General features: G+C 39.7%; 2 protein-coding genes across 4 annotated transcripts in view; one reads left to right on the forward strand and one right to left on the reverse strand.

The window, feature by feature from the left end:
• LOC145470621 (cyclic nucleotide-gated channel alpha-3-like) overlaps positions 1-17,885 on the forward strand; it is a 45,817-nt gene that overhangs the window by 19,808 nt on the left and 8,124 nt on the right. The window contains exons 3-15 of one of the 3 annotated variants that reach the window (XM_081454423.1): positions 4,575-4,864; positions 6,448-6,461; positions 6,957-7,080; positions 8,061-8,120; positions 9,052-9,129; positions 9,761-9,871; positions 10,409-10,514; positions 10,846-11,095; positions 11,795-11,873; positions 12,409-12,527; positions 13,960-14,052; positions 14,713-14,809; positions 15,714-15,822. In XM_081454423.1, coding sequence (XP_081310549.1) covers positions 4,700-4,864; positions 6,448-6,461; positions 6,957-7,080; positions 8,061-8,120; positions 9,052-9,129; positions 9,761-9,871; positions 10,409-10,514; positions 10,846-11,095; positions 11,795-11,873; positions 12,409-12,527; positions 13,960-14,052; positions 14,713-14,809; positions 15,714-15,822 — 1,405 coding nt within the window. In that variant the 5' untranslated portion in view covers positions 4,575-4,699. Of the gene's footprint in view, positions 1-4,574; positions 4,879-6,447; positions 6,462-6,956; positions 7,081-8,060; positions 8,121-9,051; positions 9,130-9,760; positions 9,872-10,408; positions 10,515-10,845; positions 11,096-11,794; positions 11,874-12,408; positions 12,528-13,959; positions 14,053-14,712; positions 14,810-15,713; positions 15,823-17,885 lie in introns of all 3 variants that reach the window. The other 2 variants (XM_081454424.1, XM_081454425.1) reach the window with 2 other exon arrangements.
• Positions 16,022-17,270, reverse strand: LOC145470415 (uncharacterized). The gene is made up of 2 exons (XM_081454224.1): positions 17,208-17,270; positions 16,022-16,923 (listed from the first exon to the last, which is right to left on the reverse strand). The coding sequence occupies exons 1-2, from the start codon at positions 17,268-17,270 to the stop codon at positions 16,456-16,458; spliced, it is 531 nt and encodes a 176-aa protein (XP_081310350.1). The 3' UTR covers positions 16,022-16,455.

Raw genomic sequence — 17,885 nt, forward strand, 5'->3', positions numbered from 1 at the left:
GTTTGTTTTCGTTTATACAAGTATTGTGTAATGTTAGTTACGACCGGTCAGTAAAAAACATGGACTGCAGTCGGGAGGCCGCATTTAGTCCGCAGTCCCCATTTTATACCTGAGTCCTCGCGCGTTTTATGCCCAGTCCGTAATGCTTAGTCCGCGTTTCATGCATAAGTCTGTGTTTTATACCCAGTCCGTAGTCTGCAGTCTGCAGTCCGCAGTCCGCAGTCCGCAGTCCGCAGTCCGCAGTCCGCAGTCCGCAGTCCGCAGTCCGCAGTCCGCAGTCCGCAGTCCGCAGTCCGCAGTCCGCAGTCCGCAGTTGGTGCACCAAAGCAAGTCCCTTTGGGAGTTGAACACTTTCGTTGGGTTTACGTTAGTAAGTAAGTAAGTAAGTAACTTTATTTAATGAGGGTAAAAACACTTTACAGTCATTGACTGATAAACTTGTGGCCCTCCCTTAAACAATTAAAATATAAATCACAATGATTTTAAAAATATCTAACTATGAATAATTACATAGTTTGCGCACAGAAATCTAGGCCAGCGAAGTGAAACTCATTTCCTCCTTTGATTTATTCAGCAGAAAGCAGCATTGGTTTCGATTGAAGAGAAGAGGGTATACAACACGCAGCCAAAACTACATCTTTCTGTTCGTACGAAAAGTCGTACACATTTCGTGAAAACAGGTCTGCAAGGTTTTTAAATGCCATTAACACTGACTTCGAACTTCAAATAAACAACTTATCCGCCTCGAAAAGTCGTACACATTTCGTCAAGACATGTCTATAAGGTTTTTAAATGCCATTAACAATCAGTCGAACTTTAAATAAACAACTTCAGTATCCGCTACAGTCCACAATAAGCTTCCTCGACACTCGAAAATCCGCAATATTGTCTAACACTCGACTCGAAAGAAAGCACATGGACAAACATGGACATGACGTCATTCGCCCCTGAACAATTTTTTAGGGGGCCAAACTGGTGTCCCCTGATAGATAGATAGATTCACAGATCTCGAATTTTTCTGCCTGACGCGATTAGAACTGCGTTCTGTCGAACGCAATAACGGAAGTACCGTAACGACTAGTTCAAGCTCTCGGCCCAGTACTAAGTTGTTTTGTTTTTGTTTTTTTTTATGTTTGTTTCTTTGTTTACTTTTCTTTTATTAAAATTCATCTCTAATTTTCAACTTCTCGCTGTTCGCACTTGCTTTTTTTCCTTTTTTAATGAAGCTTTTTAACACATTGCTTTACAATACAATACATAACAGTGCAAAACATTCCTTAAATACATACATACATACATACATACATACATACAACATACAACCTTTATTTATACACGATAAAAATTTCAAAGCTAACAAGTTTGTGGGGTCGTGTACCAAATAAAAAGATACAAATGCTAAGAATAATTAAGAAGCTACAATGAAAGGATAAAAATCATTATTTTAAAAGCTTACAGCCCATTACATTACAATACCTACTTAACACATTCACTACATTACAAACGTTACTTGCCTACCCATCCAACTTTATTGATAAGGTTAGTTATAAAAATTAAATATACAACTATTTCATTAACACCGCTTTTATCGGTCGGTAAAACGCAGTTAATGGAACATGACACCCCTTGAGGGCGTTCGTCACGTAGTCCCGTAGGATAAACAATAGTACAATACTGAATGCTCAATTCATGAGTGAACGTTCCCCTATTCTAGAAATTAGCACAAACACTATTCATGTCTGTAATTTAGCTTCTATCTCGTGGTATAATCTAGCAAAATATCTTAGCTTCTCCTAGATTGGCCCATATATTTGTCAGCTCCATTCATTGCTAACAAGCTCGCCACGTTGCGTCTATGTAGTTCCATAGTTACTAACTATGGTAGTTCATAGTACAGCTGTACCTATTGGTCGAACTTTGAGTCACTGTCTTGCTGTATAAATTTCAATACACTGTCAGAGGGCATTATCCTTGCAGCTTGCACGACAGTACACAGTTTGTAGAAATTTAGCTTTAAAATTTCCCACCCGCCCTCCCTTGGAGAAGGGCTTTTATTTGTTTTTTGCCAATAAACTGGGGTCACTCCTTGTGGTTCGGTTAAGTCTGCGTAGCGACTTCCCCGAAGCTTTGGCATTGCTTGTGTCTTGCCATCTTATATCCTAGCCTTTATCTTGTCCGATCCAGCCTGTGCTGTGCTGGGGAGATAAAAAAAGGCTCTGCCAATACTCTTGTTCTATTCCTACGTTAGTGGGGGAATAAGTGAGGCTTTTTGTTCGTGCACCTATCAGGAAGTCGCGTCAACCTGCCACAGGGCTGTGTCCCCTTCAGTTACGCCATATTGTTGTTTGCTTATTTTGTGGTGTTACCTTTTATCTGGTTGCGTTACATCTACTCTTAGTAGTTTGAATAACGGAGTAGTGACATTAAGCTGACAATAAAAGGGTAACAAAAAAGGAAAAATACAACAAAGTAAAATTGGGAAACAAAGCGCATTGCGAAAACAAAACAAACAAGGACAGGGCAAAGTTAAAAATTACTTCACTTTACACACTACTTTCATTACCTTGCGCACTTGCTTATAATCTCTGAAAATTATTGTCTGAAAATTACAAGGTGATAGTATCAGCTGGAAGGGAGGATTATTTAGCCATAATAAAAAAAAGTGTGTAAACAGTCTTTTTGTAATTATTTGTCGTTCAAAAGAAAATAGGCAGCGGAGATCGATTCTGACCTCGTAGCTTGAAACATCTCTGCTCTTGTGAATTGAAGACAAAATTCTCGTACTGACACTTGGAGATTACGCGTATCATTTTCGTTACGAGCCATAACGTATGAAAACTTAACACAATTTGACACTTTTGTTGCTAAACACACTAATAAACAACTACTCTTTCTACAAATGTAGGTACGACATTTTTCTTTCGTTTATGTGTTACAAAGAGTGTGAGTAGACTTAACAACTTAGAATAGTGGCTGGTTTATATGCTGACCACAGTTTGTAATATCTTGAATACACCATTGGTCTGTGGATCCTTGGAGGTTGGGCATGCAACCTTGCATACCGTAAAATCTCGGTTGTAAAGCCACTCATCCGCTCTTTTTTCTGCTAGCTAAAGAAAATACACCGGTTATGACCCCCGCCCCCCTTGAGAATTGCACCCCTCCAACCTTTCCTTATTATCTTAACTTAAATACTAACCTCCTCATAGAACATCGTACTTCAAATAGAGACGGCCAATGGCTAAGTTTAAATGCAAAGTACAAATTAAAACATTTTATCAATTTGGCTTTGTTTTAAAACACTACTTCTTATCAGAGTCTTCAAGTCTTCTGGCAGCTTATTTCAAAACGACTTTTCAGTATCAATTGTAACCTCGCCTTTCCTTCCCCCATCCCCTCGGTATAACTCCACTTCCCCTATTTATGTATTTCTGTACTTCCACTCAAGACCTCTTATGAAGTTGTATAAGTCCTATGTTAAGTCGAGATACTAAAGGCTTTTAGAGTTCCAGGTTTAGATCTGGTTACTTTAAGCAAAGAGTTAGTAAACAAAAGACAACAATACAGCTGTTGTTGAACACAATTCAGGTGCACAATGGGTGCATCGAATGTCGGGTTCCCAAAAGCAAGGAGGTGCTTGCTTGTGTGATGGATTGCTTGAGTAATGGATCAGATTATTAGATAACACCAAACATCTAGTACCTATCGATCTTTTCAATCGGTCATCGATAGCTTAGCTTGGTTCTTCGATTAGCAGATTATGGAAAGTTGAATAACTTGCACACACCATGGGAAAGCCTGTTGGATTCGGTGTCAAAAGTAAATTAATTACCTGTATTCTGGCGCCCCAATGGCAGGGTTAGATCTGACTGCTTTTAGCGAAGAGTTAGTAATCAAGTGACAACAAGACAGCTGTCGTGAAACACAATTCAGGTGCACTATGGGCCAGTGATAGTGAGGTTCTCAAGGAGGTGCCTGATATTAAGATTGATTGCTGCTTCGGTGATGGATTGCTTGAGTAATGGATCAGGTTATTAGGTATCTATTGGTTTGTTTTCGGACATCGATAGCTAGGCTTTGGATTAGGAGATTTTGGAAAATTAAGTAATTTGCGCACACCATGGACATGCTCGTTGGATTGATTGCTAAAAGTAAATTAATCACCTGTTTTCTGACACCCCAGTGGCAAACAACTTGTGAAGTAGATTTGACTGCCAATGCAAGTTCCTCAAACTTTGATTTGCGCTTATTAAGTGGTCATGATCGGCCCTCTGTTTGGCGCGGCAAAGGGGAATAAACCAAGCAAAAGTCTTCGCCTGCTGTTCATTCCAGCCAAAAATTTGCATTTGTAAAATGACCTAGTGTAGTAAGTCTTTTGGGACATTCAATAGACCGATATTAATTATAGTTTTAGAAATATTAAACATGCAAAATAGGTTCTAAAATGAACCGTAGGCTGATTGATTTTGTCGCCTGTGCCAAAGAAAACCGCGCCAATATCAAAAAGCTTGCATTCAAAGTATCTTAGTTGACATCGCCTCCTTAAAAGCCTTAAATGTTTTTCTTATTTGCAGTTACTATCCAGTAGCGTGACATTGCTTTGTTTACTGCCGCTTGAGCAAACTAGCCTGTCTCTTCTTCCCTCTGTCTTCCGACAGTCGCCTTGAAGTTGTTCTTAACTGGATGCGCGCGAAGTTGAATGGCTAATCTGTGGAGCGTCGCCAGAGAATGGTTTCGTAAACAGAATCCCCGACGAAATATTACTCCGCGTAAAATCAGTACAGTCTTGGAAATTCTACAGACTCAAGAAGAGGCAAAGGACCACGTCTATTATGACGCTTTAAGACGAATTTCGGCTTCCAAGGTAAGTTGGTTGACGTTTTCACATTGCTTGTTCCTGTGGAAATTGCTTCGGGGTCTGTTTTATAATTAAATTAATCTTCAACGTAAGATTTGCTATGCTGCAAGATTTGAAAGGTTTTGTCTTTTAAAAGAACATCTCAGTGAGTTTGCTACCAGCATGTTACAGGACAAGTCGGTGTATTCAGTTCTGATCCATTGAAGAACTGAATTTATGAATTAATCAAAACGGAGTCGAATTTTGGCACCGACCCATCTACAGATGTACGTAGTGGGTAACTGACTGTCGTTTGCACCGACTGGTACACTTTATAGGCAACAACCACCAGTACTCTAGCGTAACAACATTTAGTTTTCTCACTTGCGTCATACGTCAGCGTGCTGGTGATGTAGAGAACAAATAATTATTTAGAGCGACCTACATTTGTGAAGTATTTATAGGTTTCTGTTCGTAGAATTTCCAACCTAGGGAATTTAATCGCTCACTTCGGAACGTTTTCCGGCTTAAAAAATAATTGTAGTAGTCACCGCGCAAGAATTACCTTATTGCTCACAGGCCTTAATAATTATAGCGATGCCTTTGTACGCAGAACGTTTCTTACGCTTGTATTAAATTAACCGGATTGAAATTTCAAAGAGCGATAATTCCTGAAATCAGCTAATTTTCTGTGTGAGAGATGCTTTGCTTAACTTAAGTTTTTTTGCCAAGAATGAAAAGAAAAAGAATCGTGTTCTTGAATAATTTTACTGAAATGTCAAAGCCTTGTCGGCATAATCCTTTTTCAACCGTTGTTTGTTTAATCAGAAGACAATCATTTGCAATAAAGGTCATTTGCAGTAAATGGTAAATTTTGTTAAAAACGCAACTTTACAGCGCGTGTGCAGTAATTATTTTTGCTAGGATACCATTCCTTCTTTAGCTTTTACTGTGTGCGTTTGTAATATGTCATAGCATGATTAAAATTTCTCAAATAGGAAAATAGATTTTTCCTTCATGACAGGTTTCAAATTAGCGGTCATTTGTTAATGTGCGGTGTTGACTTAAAAACGCATGCAAAATTGGATTTTGTGTCCAAATTGGGCACGGTGAAATGAGTGTGTTAATGAAAATTCGGCAAATGGGCTGTCAGTGAGCTAATAACAACATTATCACTTTGGTTTCTTCCTCGGTACTTTTATGTTGGAATGCGACGGAACAAACATTCACATGTCCCAACTGCTTGTTCACGCGAGCTTTAATGCAGCTTTGCCACATTTTTAAACACTCAAAAGATTAACCATTCGGCTATACTGCCACATCTGGCCGGACAAACCTGACAGAAAAATATCACCCGTCTGTTACAAGACAATAACGCAACTGATCTTAAGTGTCTTGGGTGTGAATTCTTTAGTTGCCTCGCAAACCAACGCCAGGTATCTTCAACAACCTTACTTGAAGGATCTAGTTTGCGCCTGTTACATAAAGTGTTGGGTAGGATTTGGCCTAAGGTTCGGCGTTTCTTTCGCGTGGTAATTACAAGGGCAACCCCAACGGTCTGAATTATTTATGACGTTTTGTATTTTGTTTTCTTTCCGGTGTTCCTCAAGGATGAAAAAACCGCGTAAGTAGAGCTACATTTTTTAATTACAAACGGTCTTTACCATTCCTTTGTCCATCGTCGAATTTTAATCAAAAAAGCAATTGGGAAGGGCAATTTTTGCACGATTTTGCTCTGATTCTTGTGGTTCTCGTGGTTCTTAAAAAGGAGGAAGCTTGGGCTGAGGAGAAGGTGGGCCCCTCCTCCTAATCAGGGGGGGGGGTCCTTTGAGTAATAAGAGGATCTACCTAGTGCATGGGAGATGCGGTGCCTTATTTGTTGCATTAGACTCTCGCCTCGTAGGGGTTAGGAGGTTTGCACCAGCCTTGATAGCTTAGGGCTAGAATAGATTTCAGCGTCACCCAAAGGAATTTTTTTCAACTTAACAAAATCGAGTAGCATTCGTAGTCTTGATTGGATCCAACATCTCTTACTTTACTCCCTCATAATGTTTGTGTTTGGCTAAGAGAACAACTCAGTGTCCCCAGTAAAGAGAATTTACTTTCCTATTGAATTTAGAAATGGTTGCGCTAAGTCCAGCTCGCTACAAAACATCGCGGAAGAAGACAAAGTATCGTCACCGCATTCAAGTCGAAGGTCCATTATAAAATACATCGGGTCTGTTGGAGAACCCATCAAGAAGGTTTGTGATCCTTTGGTTGATAATTTTCCTTTAAGGCTTTAAAAACATATATTATGGCTTACGTGGTTGGTTACTTTCATAAGAGTGATATGTAAAGCTTACATTTTATTTCATCACAGTCCAACAGTGTCTGAAACATAGCTAAAGGATTGATTCGGTACCAGTCGTCTTGACTTTTCATACAACTTCAGAGAGTACGCGGCATAGGGCTAGGTGGGAGCGTAAGGTGAGATGGGTATGGAGAAAGCCAGAGAGGGAGACCTTGTCCTCTTTACCCTTCGCATCACCCCTTGCTCACCGTGCGCCTTGCCGCGTGTTCTGTGAAGACACGCGGGGACGAGTTAGGGTAAAGGATAACTGTTCACCTCGAGTTGTGGCGGTCGTAAAGATAGCGATAGAGTAAAGCTCTATCAAAACCGTTTTCAAATTCACGTCGCCTACGCCAAGCGCGGGAAAATGCACGTGACCAAGACCAGATTAGTTTTGGTTTTGCATGTGATTGGCTAAGTATTTGGAGAAGGCTTTTTAAGCAATCACATAGCTTGTCAAAAGAAAATCAGACAAATTCCAGGTTTCTTATGATACTCCATTGAAAACTTCTCAAACCCCCAAGTGGCCGACCTCATAGCTTAGTTGGTAGAAGATTTATGGTGGTATGGTCATCAAGGTCGTAGGTTTAAATCGGATGAAACTGGAGATTATAGAGGAGAGCTGCTGAGTTTGGTGGCTCCGAAACTGCTAAAATAGCTTCACTCTCTGAGTTACGTTTAGAAGTCCGAGACGGTTTTTGCGTGATAAAAAGCTGGAAATAGAAGGATTCTTTTCCATTTTACTCGCACGTTTTCATTGATTGATCACAGTCAATTGCAGTGGGCTGGATCTTTTTCAGAATTAAATACTTTTTCTGCCAAAACAACAACTACTAAAACGCAGAAGTAAAAGTACCATTTAGATATAATTCTTTTGACCCATTATTTCAGGTTTTACGATCTGAAAGACTTGTGTTTGACCCGGAGGATGATATCTACTATTTATGGATGGTAATATTTATGGATGTTTTTTCTCACGGTGAACTTGTCTTGATTTTCAACATGAACTGTCACACTATGAAGTCTTTGCCTCCGTCCACACTACGCCGGAGAAATTTGAAAACGTAGCTTTGTTCCTACGGTTAAGCCTACCGTCCACACTATTCGTCACGAAAACGGAGATTTTCGAAAACGCTCTTCAAACCGGAGGAATTTGAAAACTCCAACCTTGCATTTTGGTGTGGACGGAATGCACTCATTTTGAAAACGGAGCTTTTCGAAAACTATTGCGCACGATAATCATGTGATTTCCCTGACTGGGCTTTCCTCAAGCACAAATCCTAAATGACCGGTGATTGTTGCTTTTTTAAATTCCTCCGGCGTAATGTGGGCGGAAAACAGTTGATATACTTTCCGCGTGAAACCTCCGTTTTGAAATTCCTTTGGATTAGTGTGGAGGGGGCCTTTATTATCTATCACCCGCACATAATAGAAATCCTGCGATCGATATTCTTACTTTACCATATCTGCAACAAGACTCGTCTGATTCTTACAAAGCACTACTCTGCCACAATTTATCTGGCTTTAATTAACTACGACTCGTTGACAATTTTATTTGTTGAAAAATAAAACAATCATCCTAATCAATTTTGTGACATATCGTTTGATTTTAACCTTTCCGTCGATATGTTTCACTCTTGCGGGCTAATTGTGACATATTTCTATAACAGTCTGTTGAACATTGAGCTCCTTGAACTTAGTATAAAACACTCAAACAGTTATAATAAGATCAGTTTTGTTACGTGCTTGAAACAGCGTAGAAACGACCTATGCGTCTGGCTTCGTATTTTGCATTTCTTATTTCTGGCCTCTGTCTCTGGCTTCGTATGGAGCTTAGCCAATTATAGCTCATAATTTCTAAGGATATTTTTCTCTTTTCCAGGGTGTGGTTGCAGCTATAGTCATCTATAACTTTTGGACTGTCATTCTCCGAATCGCTTTCACAGAAATGTCGGAAGAGGTAATTACAGTGATAACCAATATTAAGCTTTCCTCAAGTAGTTGCTACCCAACGTTTTCCTTAAAGGAGTTCAGTCACGGTATTTTGAGTTATTTTGTCCACGTACAGAATTATCTTTAAATTGAGTAAACCGGAAAATAATAGTTTACTAAGATAGAAAAACACCAAAGAGATAATAGTAAGCCAAAACGAAAGAAGGATGCATGATTAAGGATGGAGAAGATTGGCACGGATTACAGAGGACGAACTTGAAAAATTTAGGCTAAACTTTTCAAGATGCGCAAACCGTGATGTAGTTTCTTTAAGATTTCCTCACGCCCTCAGTTATGGTGTCATTTGGTCAGTGGCCTTTTACTAAAGCTCATGAAATCCATAACCAAAGTCTTAAAGAGCGAACAATAGACGGATGACGCATCTTGAAAACCTTGACATAACTTTTTCAAGTTCGTCAATTACAAGCTGTCTCAGTCTTAGTCATTCTTTTCCTTTTTTGTTCACTATTACCTGCTTTTTATGTACCTAAATTAACTTTTTAATGTCCTTTCCTTGGTTTTGAAGGCAATTTTGTTAATCTTAAAAGGTAAACTAGAATAATTTTAGAACTTTGGAATAATTATTTTCCTGTGTGAAGTCTCTGTCTAGATATCTGTTCTGGTGGGGAGATGTTTTTGCCGATGGTTTGTATGCCTGTGACATATGCGTGCAACTCAGAACTGCTTACCGGGATGAACACGGAATTATGGTACGTGAAATTTAAGGGGTCTTGCCTTCCCCGTTACCTTTATTTTGTGTTTATTTATTTATGTTTATAATCTGTAGCGAATACCAGGAGTTCGAGAAAGCAGTTGGCTTCCTTGAGCGGGATACTGAAATCATACAGGGGATGAGTACAATTAGTAGCAAACTAATGGGGTTTATTTCAGCAGATGTTTTGCTGTCATACCTTATACTATTTGGATTTTTTTTTCCTCAACTGCCTTTTCGTTGCGCAATTTGTCTCTTCCCCGTCACTTTTATTTGGGATACGGTAGAAATGAGTATGATCCAAGGGTATATGAGAGTATAACCGACTGTCCTAATTTTGTGTTTCTGACTGGAGGGGTTGAGAGGGGCTAATTCCGCGCCATGATCCGAGTAGGGTGAGCAGTTATATGGGATGGTGGGATATAGAACTTGGGAACTTCCGACCTCCTTTACCAACCACGCCCTTCTCATGACAGTGAGTGGCAGGTCTATTTTGGTATGGAGCTTTTCTCATCAGATTATTGTTTCATTTAAGATTAAAGATCCTGTGCAGTTGAGAGAGATGTATACAAAAAACAGAAGATTTAAAGTTGATATTATTTGTCTTCTCCCTTTGGAAACACTCTCCAGTCTAACATTTTGTGAGTAGTACAGGATTTATCATTCACAACTGCGTTATTTATAAAGTACTGAATAACTTGAAGATACCAGGTTCTGTCTTAGCTTATTATGATCCGTCGGAATTTGTGTTGGTTTTGTTACATCGTACAACCGTATCAAACTTCTACGTTCATTTCTTCACCGTTTATGATACGAAAAAATCACTACATCGGGAAGCTTACTCGGGAATAGTGTTTTCTGATATGGAGAGGGGACTCATACTTCATTGGGTAGTGTAGCTGGTGATTTAGCCTAAAACTGATACGTTAGAGTTTACAGTAAAATGGCTTCGTCTTTTGTTTTTTTCTCTAGTTCCCTGTCAAATCTCGCTGTTGCGTTTGTCTAGACTTCTAAAATGGCACTCCGTGGAAACGTTTTTCTTTCTGAGTGACTACAGAACCAGCAAACCCAATCGTCTCCGGGCTTTCAAACTCATTCTGTATCTGAGCGTAGCCATGCATTGGGTCGCTTGCCTGTATTATACCATCTCTGAGTATGAAGGACTGGGAACTAATGATTGGGTGTACACCGAAACTGAGAAAGGAGGGGATCGCTTTGTAAGGTCAGTGTTGAATAAGGATTTATATCAATAGCTCTTACTTACCTCTTACTAGGTGCGTTCTGTAAGTCACAGACCGAGGCTTTTTCCCTTCGGTTAATGGCTCAAGCGCAAAGATCTTGGGCCATAAATCGAAGGGGACAACGAGGATCCGTAACTTGCGGCACGTACCGAGAAGACGAGGTTGGTAAGATATTAATTATATTTCTACTGTTTGTTTTGACGGATTCAGGAAACGATTTGAGTCACGCCAAACGGCTTCACAAGTGAGCGACGCTAGTCTAAAGAAAACTAGTTAATTTGAAATCGTTGCTAAGTGAGGTCTTAAGTCGTTAGCACGTTTTAATATGCAATTGAAAGAAAAAGATAGTGTTGTTTGCCATGAAAGTTAACAACAGTCGTCGAAATGTGTCATTCAGAGAACCTTTTCTATTTGATTTTCCATTAAGCCTTCCCCTTACATAGTAAAGCTACACCGTGAGATAAGCTGTTCATGGATTTATATGATCTACGGATGCCGATGAAATAAAAACTAGTTATTCAAAAGGTCACGTCCATTTTGATGTAAATTCCGTTATATTACTCGTCTTGTGACGATGCTGCCTTGGGAAAAACTAGCCTAAGATTATTCTTCATAACTAACAGAAAAGGAAAATGAGGTAAACATGTTTCTTGAACTGAAAATCTTCTGTTATCTTACAGGAAATATGTTAAGTCCTTTTACTGGTCTGTTCTTACCCTGATGACGATTGGTGAAACCCCAAGTCCCCAGACAAACGTAGTAAGTTAATGTAATCTCGGAAACGTACTTTTCGTAAGCACCCTTATAGCCAGTCGTCAAAATCAAGCTGTGTTACATCATCATGTACTTAATCACTCTGGCCTCATCAGTATGAGTCTTGAATTTCCAGAAAGACTGATATGTAGTAGATGTAGTGGCGGTCAACAGGCGTCTCCTACACATATCAATTTTCAACCCTTTGAAACGACCTGATCTCCAATAAACGAAACGTTTTGCGCTTATCTCCGGTATCTATAGAATTAAGTGACCCTACTACCACTATACTGCTGGTTGGGATGCTAATCTATCACAGGTTAACCATTCCTTACCACCCTCGTAGGTATTTTTCCCTTTTGCCTCAACAGTAGTCGCTGGCGCCCTAAGGTCTCACAAGTAAGAACACAGCATAAGGGCACTGACTCCGCTTGAACTCTCGACCTTCCAAACTCTTATCCAGCCCACTTATCATTAGACCACTGCCCCTCCACACAAGTGCGTGTCGACTTAGCAAATTTCTTTTCTCTCACCTGTACAGGAATATATCTTCACTGGCTGCATGTTTCTTCTTGGAATATTTGTGTTTGCTACCGTTGTAGGCAACGTTGGTGACGTCATCAGCAACATGAATGCTGCGAGGACTAATTTTCAGGCGAGGTTGGAAATTCAATATTTTGCATAGCAGATTACTCTTATTATTCATATGAATTGCTTTGTCTTTAGATATCAAATTTTCATTGCTCATGCAGAGCCCTCTTGTTTTGATTAATTTTATATGTGAAGATAATACCGTAAACTTCCGAAAGTAACGAGTCGACCCTCCGAAAGTAACGTCCAAAAATTGTGGCTGCTAATAAATCCCGAAAGTAGCGAGCCCACCCAAACCTCTTCTCTCTCCACGAAAATAGTATATATATTTTTCCAGACAATAGTCAAGTGAAAGTTAGGTACCGCGACTTGATTTAAGGCAATATACAACAAGGGAAGGTATCGCGTATGCCGCGAAGCGCTATGAAATGTCAGTTTGCTTTACCAGTTAATGGTGTGCCGTGTTAAACAAAACCCGTAGAATGTTCTTCAAGTAATCGGAACGCACTATAGGAAACTTTGATTCAAATTAATATCATTTTCAACATAAGCGTATTAGAAGGAACGTTTCTTCAAATTTAAATTTAAAACTCGACCAGCCCACTAAGATATTGTTACAGCAAACCAACGTAGCAGTGCGTCATGAAGTAGCTAGAAACAGTTTACGGTATCTGGCAAGCTTTCCTGCCGACCACTGACAACACCAACTAGTTTTATGAACTGTTTTCACTAATTTCCGGTTTTTTACCTCGTAAAAAGAGCCCAGTCGCACCAACTTTATATATCGTTTTTTGCTGCCCGAAAGTAATTACCCCTCGAAAGTAACGACCCTTCCCCCCCCCCCCCGGAAGTAACGAACCCCAAAGGCTGCTATATCCGAAAGTAATTAAGGGCGCTATTTTCGGGAGTTAACTGTAAATGAATTGCATTCTGCAGAGGAAAGAGGCCACTTTTTGTATTGATCAAACTTTCTCTCCCATTTGTCATTACGAGTTTAATGAATGAAGGTATATGCCAATTTTTCCTTTTCGAGAAACCCACTCAAACCCTAACTTAATGGTACACTCGTCGCTTCAAATTTCAGGGAATAGCCATAAAGGCCTCGTCCACTCTACGCTTGAGAAATTTGAAAACGGAGGTTTCACTTTGAAAACGCATTAGATGTTTTCCGTCCACACTATATATGTCTTGGGAATTTAAGAACGCAACATCACCGGTCATTTTAGATTTGTGTTTGAGGAACACTCGGTCAGGGAAATCACGTGATTATCGTGACGCCATGGTTTTCAAAAGGCTCCGTTTTCAAAATGTTTGCCGTCCACACGAAAACGAAAAACTGAAGTACTCAAATTCCTTTGGTTGGAAGAGCGTTTTGGAAAAGCTCCGTTCTCGTGACGGATTGGTGTGGACGGTAGGCCTAACCATAGAAATAAAGCTGCGTTTTCAAATTTCTCCGGTGTAGTGTGGACGCTGCCTAAATGACACGCTTTTTTAATTGTAGAATGGATTCAATCAAGCAATTTATGGAGCATCACAACGTACCACATGCGCTGCAGACTCGAGTCAAAAGATGGGCTCACTACGCGTGGAGCAGGTTTGTCACGTGTGCTAGAGATGTTTAACCAAGTCTACGAAAAGATGACATTCGATAAGCACTCAATCAAATGCCGTGCTCCTAGTTTGCCGTGTAAGAATAAGAATATTGATGAAATAGCAGACACTATTTACTTGCAAAATAATGCCACCCTTCAAAACAGTGCTATATCTTAGCTTTCATTTGAATAATAAGACATTAAGGCTTTATACAGACTTGAAGTTTGTGCAGCTCAATAAACATTACCCACGTGAATGTACTGCTCAGTAGATATTATTTGAATGGTCACACTAATAAGGTTTTATCCGAAACTTTGAAGTTAGATCAACATTGCGAAAAAAAAAAAAAAGAGAAAAAGAAACACTGCTCACTGGCTTTCATTCAGCAGTCACACTCTAGTATTTCGAACAACATGAAAAAGTTAGAAAACATGATATAATCGACATGTGGTTTTGACTCTTTCGGAATTAGTGACTTAAATACAAAACTGCTTCCAAAGAAACATCAACACCGGTCATTAAAAGAAGCCGAATGTAGAGTGTTTGGAGTTCCTGGGCTCCTGAAAATTTGTTGGTTTCTGACTGATCTCTGGAAATACTTGAGGATTTTGTCATTTTGTTTGAGAAGTGAGTATCCTTTCATGTTGATGCTGTTTATCAGAACACAAGCTTTGGAGGAAGGAACATCTTTGGAAATGTTACCTGAGAGACTAAGGACTGAAATCGCCATTCATGTGCATCTGGACACCTTACGAAAAGTATGTTTTTCAATGTGGCTGTTGATATTTTCAAGTAACAGCTATTTGCACAGTATGCAACCAATAAAGACGGAGGCAAGTGATGAAGTTTCAAATAATGTGAATAGGTGGTAAAACGAAGTTCCTTGGATAAATATGGGAAGATATTTTGAGTGAAGAAAGCGTGTACTACAATGACCATGAGTAGAGACAAAGTTTTCCGTAAAAATGGTCTCCGTTGTCACCCGTAGTTTTTGTACTATGCTCGGAAGGAGAATGAAGATGAATGTGGAAATTAATACCCTTTAGAAGTGCTATCTGTGATTTACTTTTTACATTTGTAAAATCTCTTTAAACGTAAATCAAATTTGTTCTTTTTGTGTTTAAGCCTTTCTTCTCAGGTTGCGTCCACACGACGCCGAAGGAATTTGGAAACGGAGGTTTCACTCTGAAGACGCATCAAATGTTTTCCGTCCACGCTACGCCGGAGAAATTTGAAAACGCGTGTAACAATCACCGGTCACTTTGAATTGGTGTTTGAGGAAAACTCGGGTAGGGAAATATCATACTTAAGGTAGCCTCGTCGTTTGCGAGAAGCTTTGTTTTCTGTCCGCGCTAAAACGCAAAGCCGGCGTTTTCAAATTCCTCCAGTTTGGAGAGCGTTTTCGAAAAACTCCGTTTTCTCGACGGATTAGTGTGTAGGGAAGACCCAACCGGAGAAATAAAGCTCCGTTTTCAAATTCCACCGGCGTGGTGTGGACTCGGTGTTAATGAATACAAAGAACCGTAACTGATTTTTATGTGACCAGTCTGGTTTGGCGATTCCTATGTAACGTTCCAGCTTCAGTTTTTTAAGTGTCAACAGTCCTCTACATTCTGAAGGTATAATAAATTTTATCAGCTCTTTTTGTCTCTGTACTTACAGGTCAAGATTTTCAAGGACTGTGAACAAGGGCTGCTATGTGAATTGGTTCTTAAGCTTCGACCACAAATATTTTCACCAGGGGACTATATCTGCCGCTGTGGAGAAATAGGTAAAGAGACACTAGGACATTTCTTGTGTTTTAATATCAAGCGTTAGTGTTAACCAGTCCCGCTGGAAAATCATCTTGGATGGAATTACGTTTCTTATTATCAAATCAAAATAAAATTTGAGCAGTCGGTAGCATCTCGAGCGTTTCTTCCGTCATAAGGGACCGTTCATTTTTTATGAGGTAGGGGGGGCTGGTGGGATTTGGGGGGGGGCATGCGAAAAAAAATGGCTTTCGAGGGGGGGCCATCCCAAAAAAATAAGGGAAAAAGGGGGGGTCACGTGAAATATTTTAGTATAACTTTAAAATGGGATAATGTTTGAATATCAAAAAATTGCTACAGAATAAACATAGAAGGCAGGATACAAATTTATTACAAACTTTCCTTCTGCTTTAAAAAAACGTTTGGCGACAAAAAGCATTTGTAGCTACTGAAAAGAAGTATTTAACACTGTTATTTTCGAATGCAACTTTCACTGGCACTCATCTTCATCTTGGCTGTCGTCGAGTTCTTCGTCGCCGCTTGTGCTGCTATGGGAGTCTCTTTCACCAATGCTACAAGAAGCAGCAATGCTTTCCGTCAGAGTGTGCTCTTCAGGGTACATGAAGGTGTAAACATAATCTCTGACTTCCTGCTCAAGGTTGGTGGTGATTCTGCTTCTTGCAGCATTGGTGAAATAATTCCCTTCCATTGGACTGAAAGAGTGTGGAATCGTGTTCCTTTACATCTTTCAATATGACATTCAACTTTTCCACCATTGCTCTGTGCTCTTTGATGGAGAAGTTCAGTTTTCTTCCATCACTGGGCTTCAACCGGTACCCTGGCATGGAAAACTCACTCGCCCTTTCTGAACAGCCATCCGCACTTAGAAAGATTGCTTCTTTTGCTTGTAAGATGTCAAACTGCCTGGATCGTTCAGCTGTAAACCTTTTCTTAAACGACTCGTCGCTTTCGCCATTATTGCGCATTTTGGAATGAGCCTCTTTCATGATGCTCATGTAGTAATGCGCTCTTTTCCCGATTGGATTAACAATATAGCCAAGGCTTGTTTTCTGGAGACCCTGAGGTATGGTTGTATCATCAGCAGAGGAGGAACTAGTGACCTACCAGAAAAGGAAAGACGATTTTTTTATTTATTATATTGAACTGATATTATTGAATGATCATGGTTCGTGTAACCATTTAATGTTGTATTCGTGTAGTGAAATGTAGACCTAAGTCAAACGATATATTAAAAGACACATACTATTTTTAAAATGTTCAAACAGTTTTAGGTGCTATCTTTACAATAGGAAAACACAGAAGTTTCTCATTATAAAAGTGAAGCATACATGCGTTTTTAATGTCCAGATAAAAATAGGAACACTGACAAGAAATTAACACTTACCGGCTCATCTTCTTGTACTTCAACAGCTTTCTGTTTTACCTGCACAGGGTAACATTTATACATGCCTATCACTAGAGTAGAGGAAAAAACCTTCCAAATAAAGACATCTGTAAATTAAATGTAAGAATGTGTTTCACACAACACATCAACAGATTTCCAGTTTTTTCACAACACTTCGTACTTGGTTCAGTATCACAATGCAGGAGCAAGGAAAGACTCTGTTCCAGGCCACTGTTACTTCCGTAAGACTGAGAAGTTTATGAATGAGCACTATGAGGAGGGGGAGAACTACAGGGAGTTTCTAAAGTTGTCCTGTCAAGAAAAGGTAGGAGAAATTTGTTCTTTATGTTGTGAATGGACTGGACCACCCATAGAAAGATACCCTAAACCAGTTCCTGACCATTCCTGCCTACCGGAATACCACTACCTCTCCTACCAGAAGACCCCAAAAGAAGGGCGTGATCCAGATGACTGGCAGCCAAGGGTCCAAGCGAAGAAAGAGCATGGAAGTGGCAGGCTGGTTTTATCTGACCCAGAGAGCGTTGCTCTATTTGCAGATAAGTTTATTGTCAAATCAAAGTTTGTGGTGGATTATCTTCAGCATCTTGAAGTGCTGGAATTTAAAAGGACAAAGAGAGCAGAAGAAAAGGCAAAGTTAAGTAGGGACGCAAAAGATAA

This window comes from Orbicella franksi, chromosome 15 (assembly GCF_964199315.1).
Source record: "Orbicella franksi chromosome 15, jaOrbFran1.1, whole genome shotgun sequence".
Classification (NCBI taxonomy): Eukaryota; Metazoa; Cnidaria; class Anthozoa; order Scleractinia; family Merulinidae; genus Orbicella; species Orbicella franksi.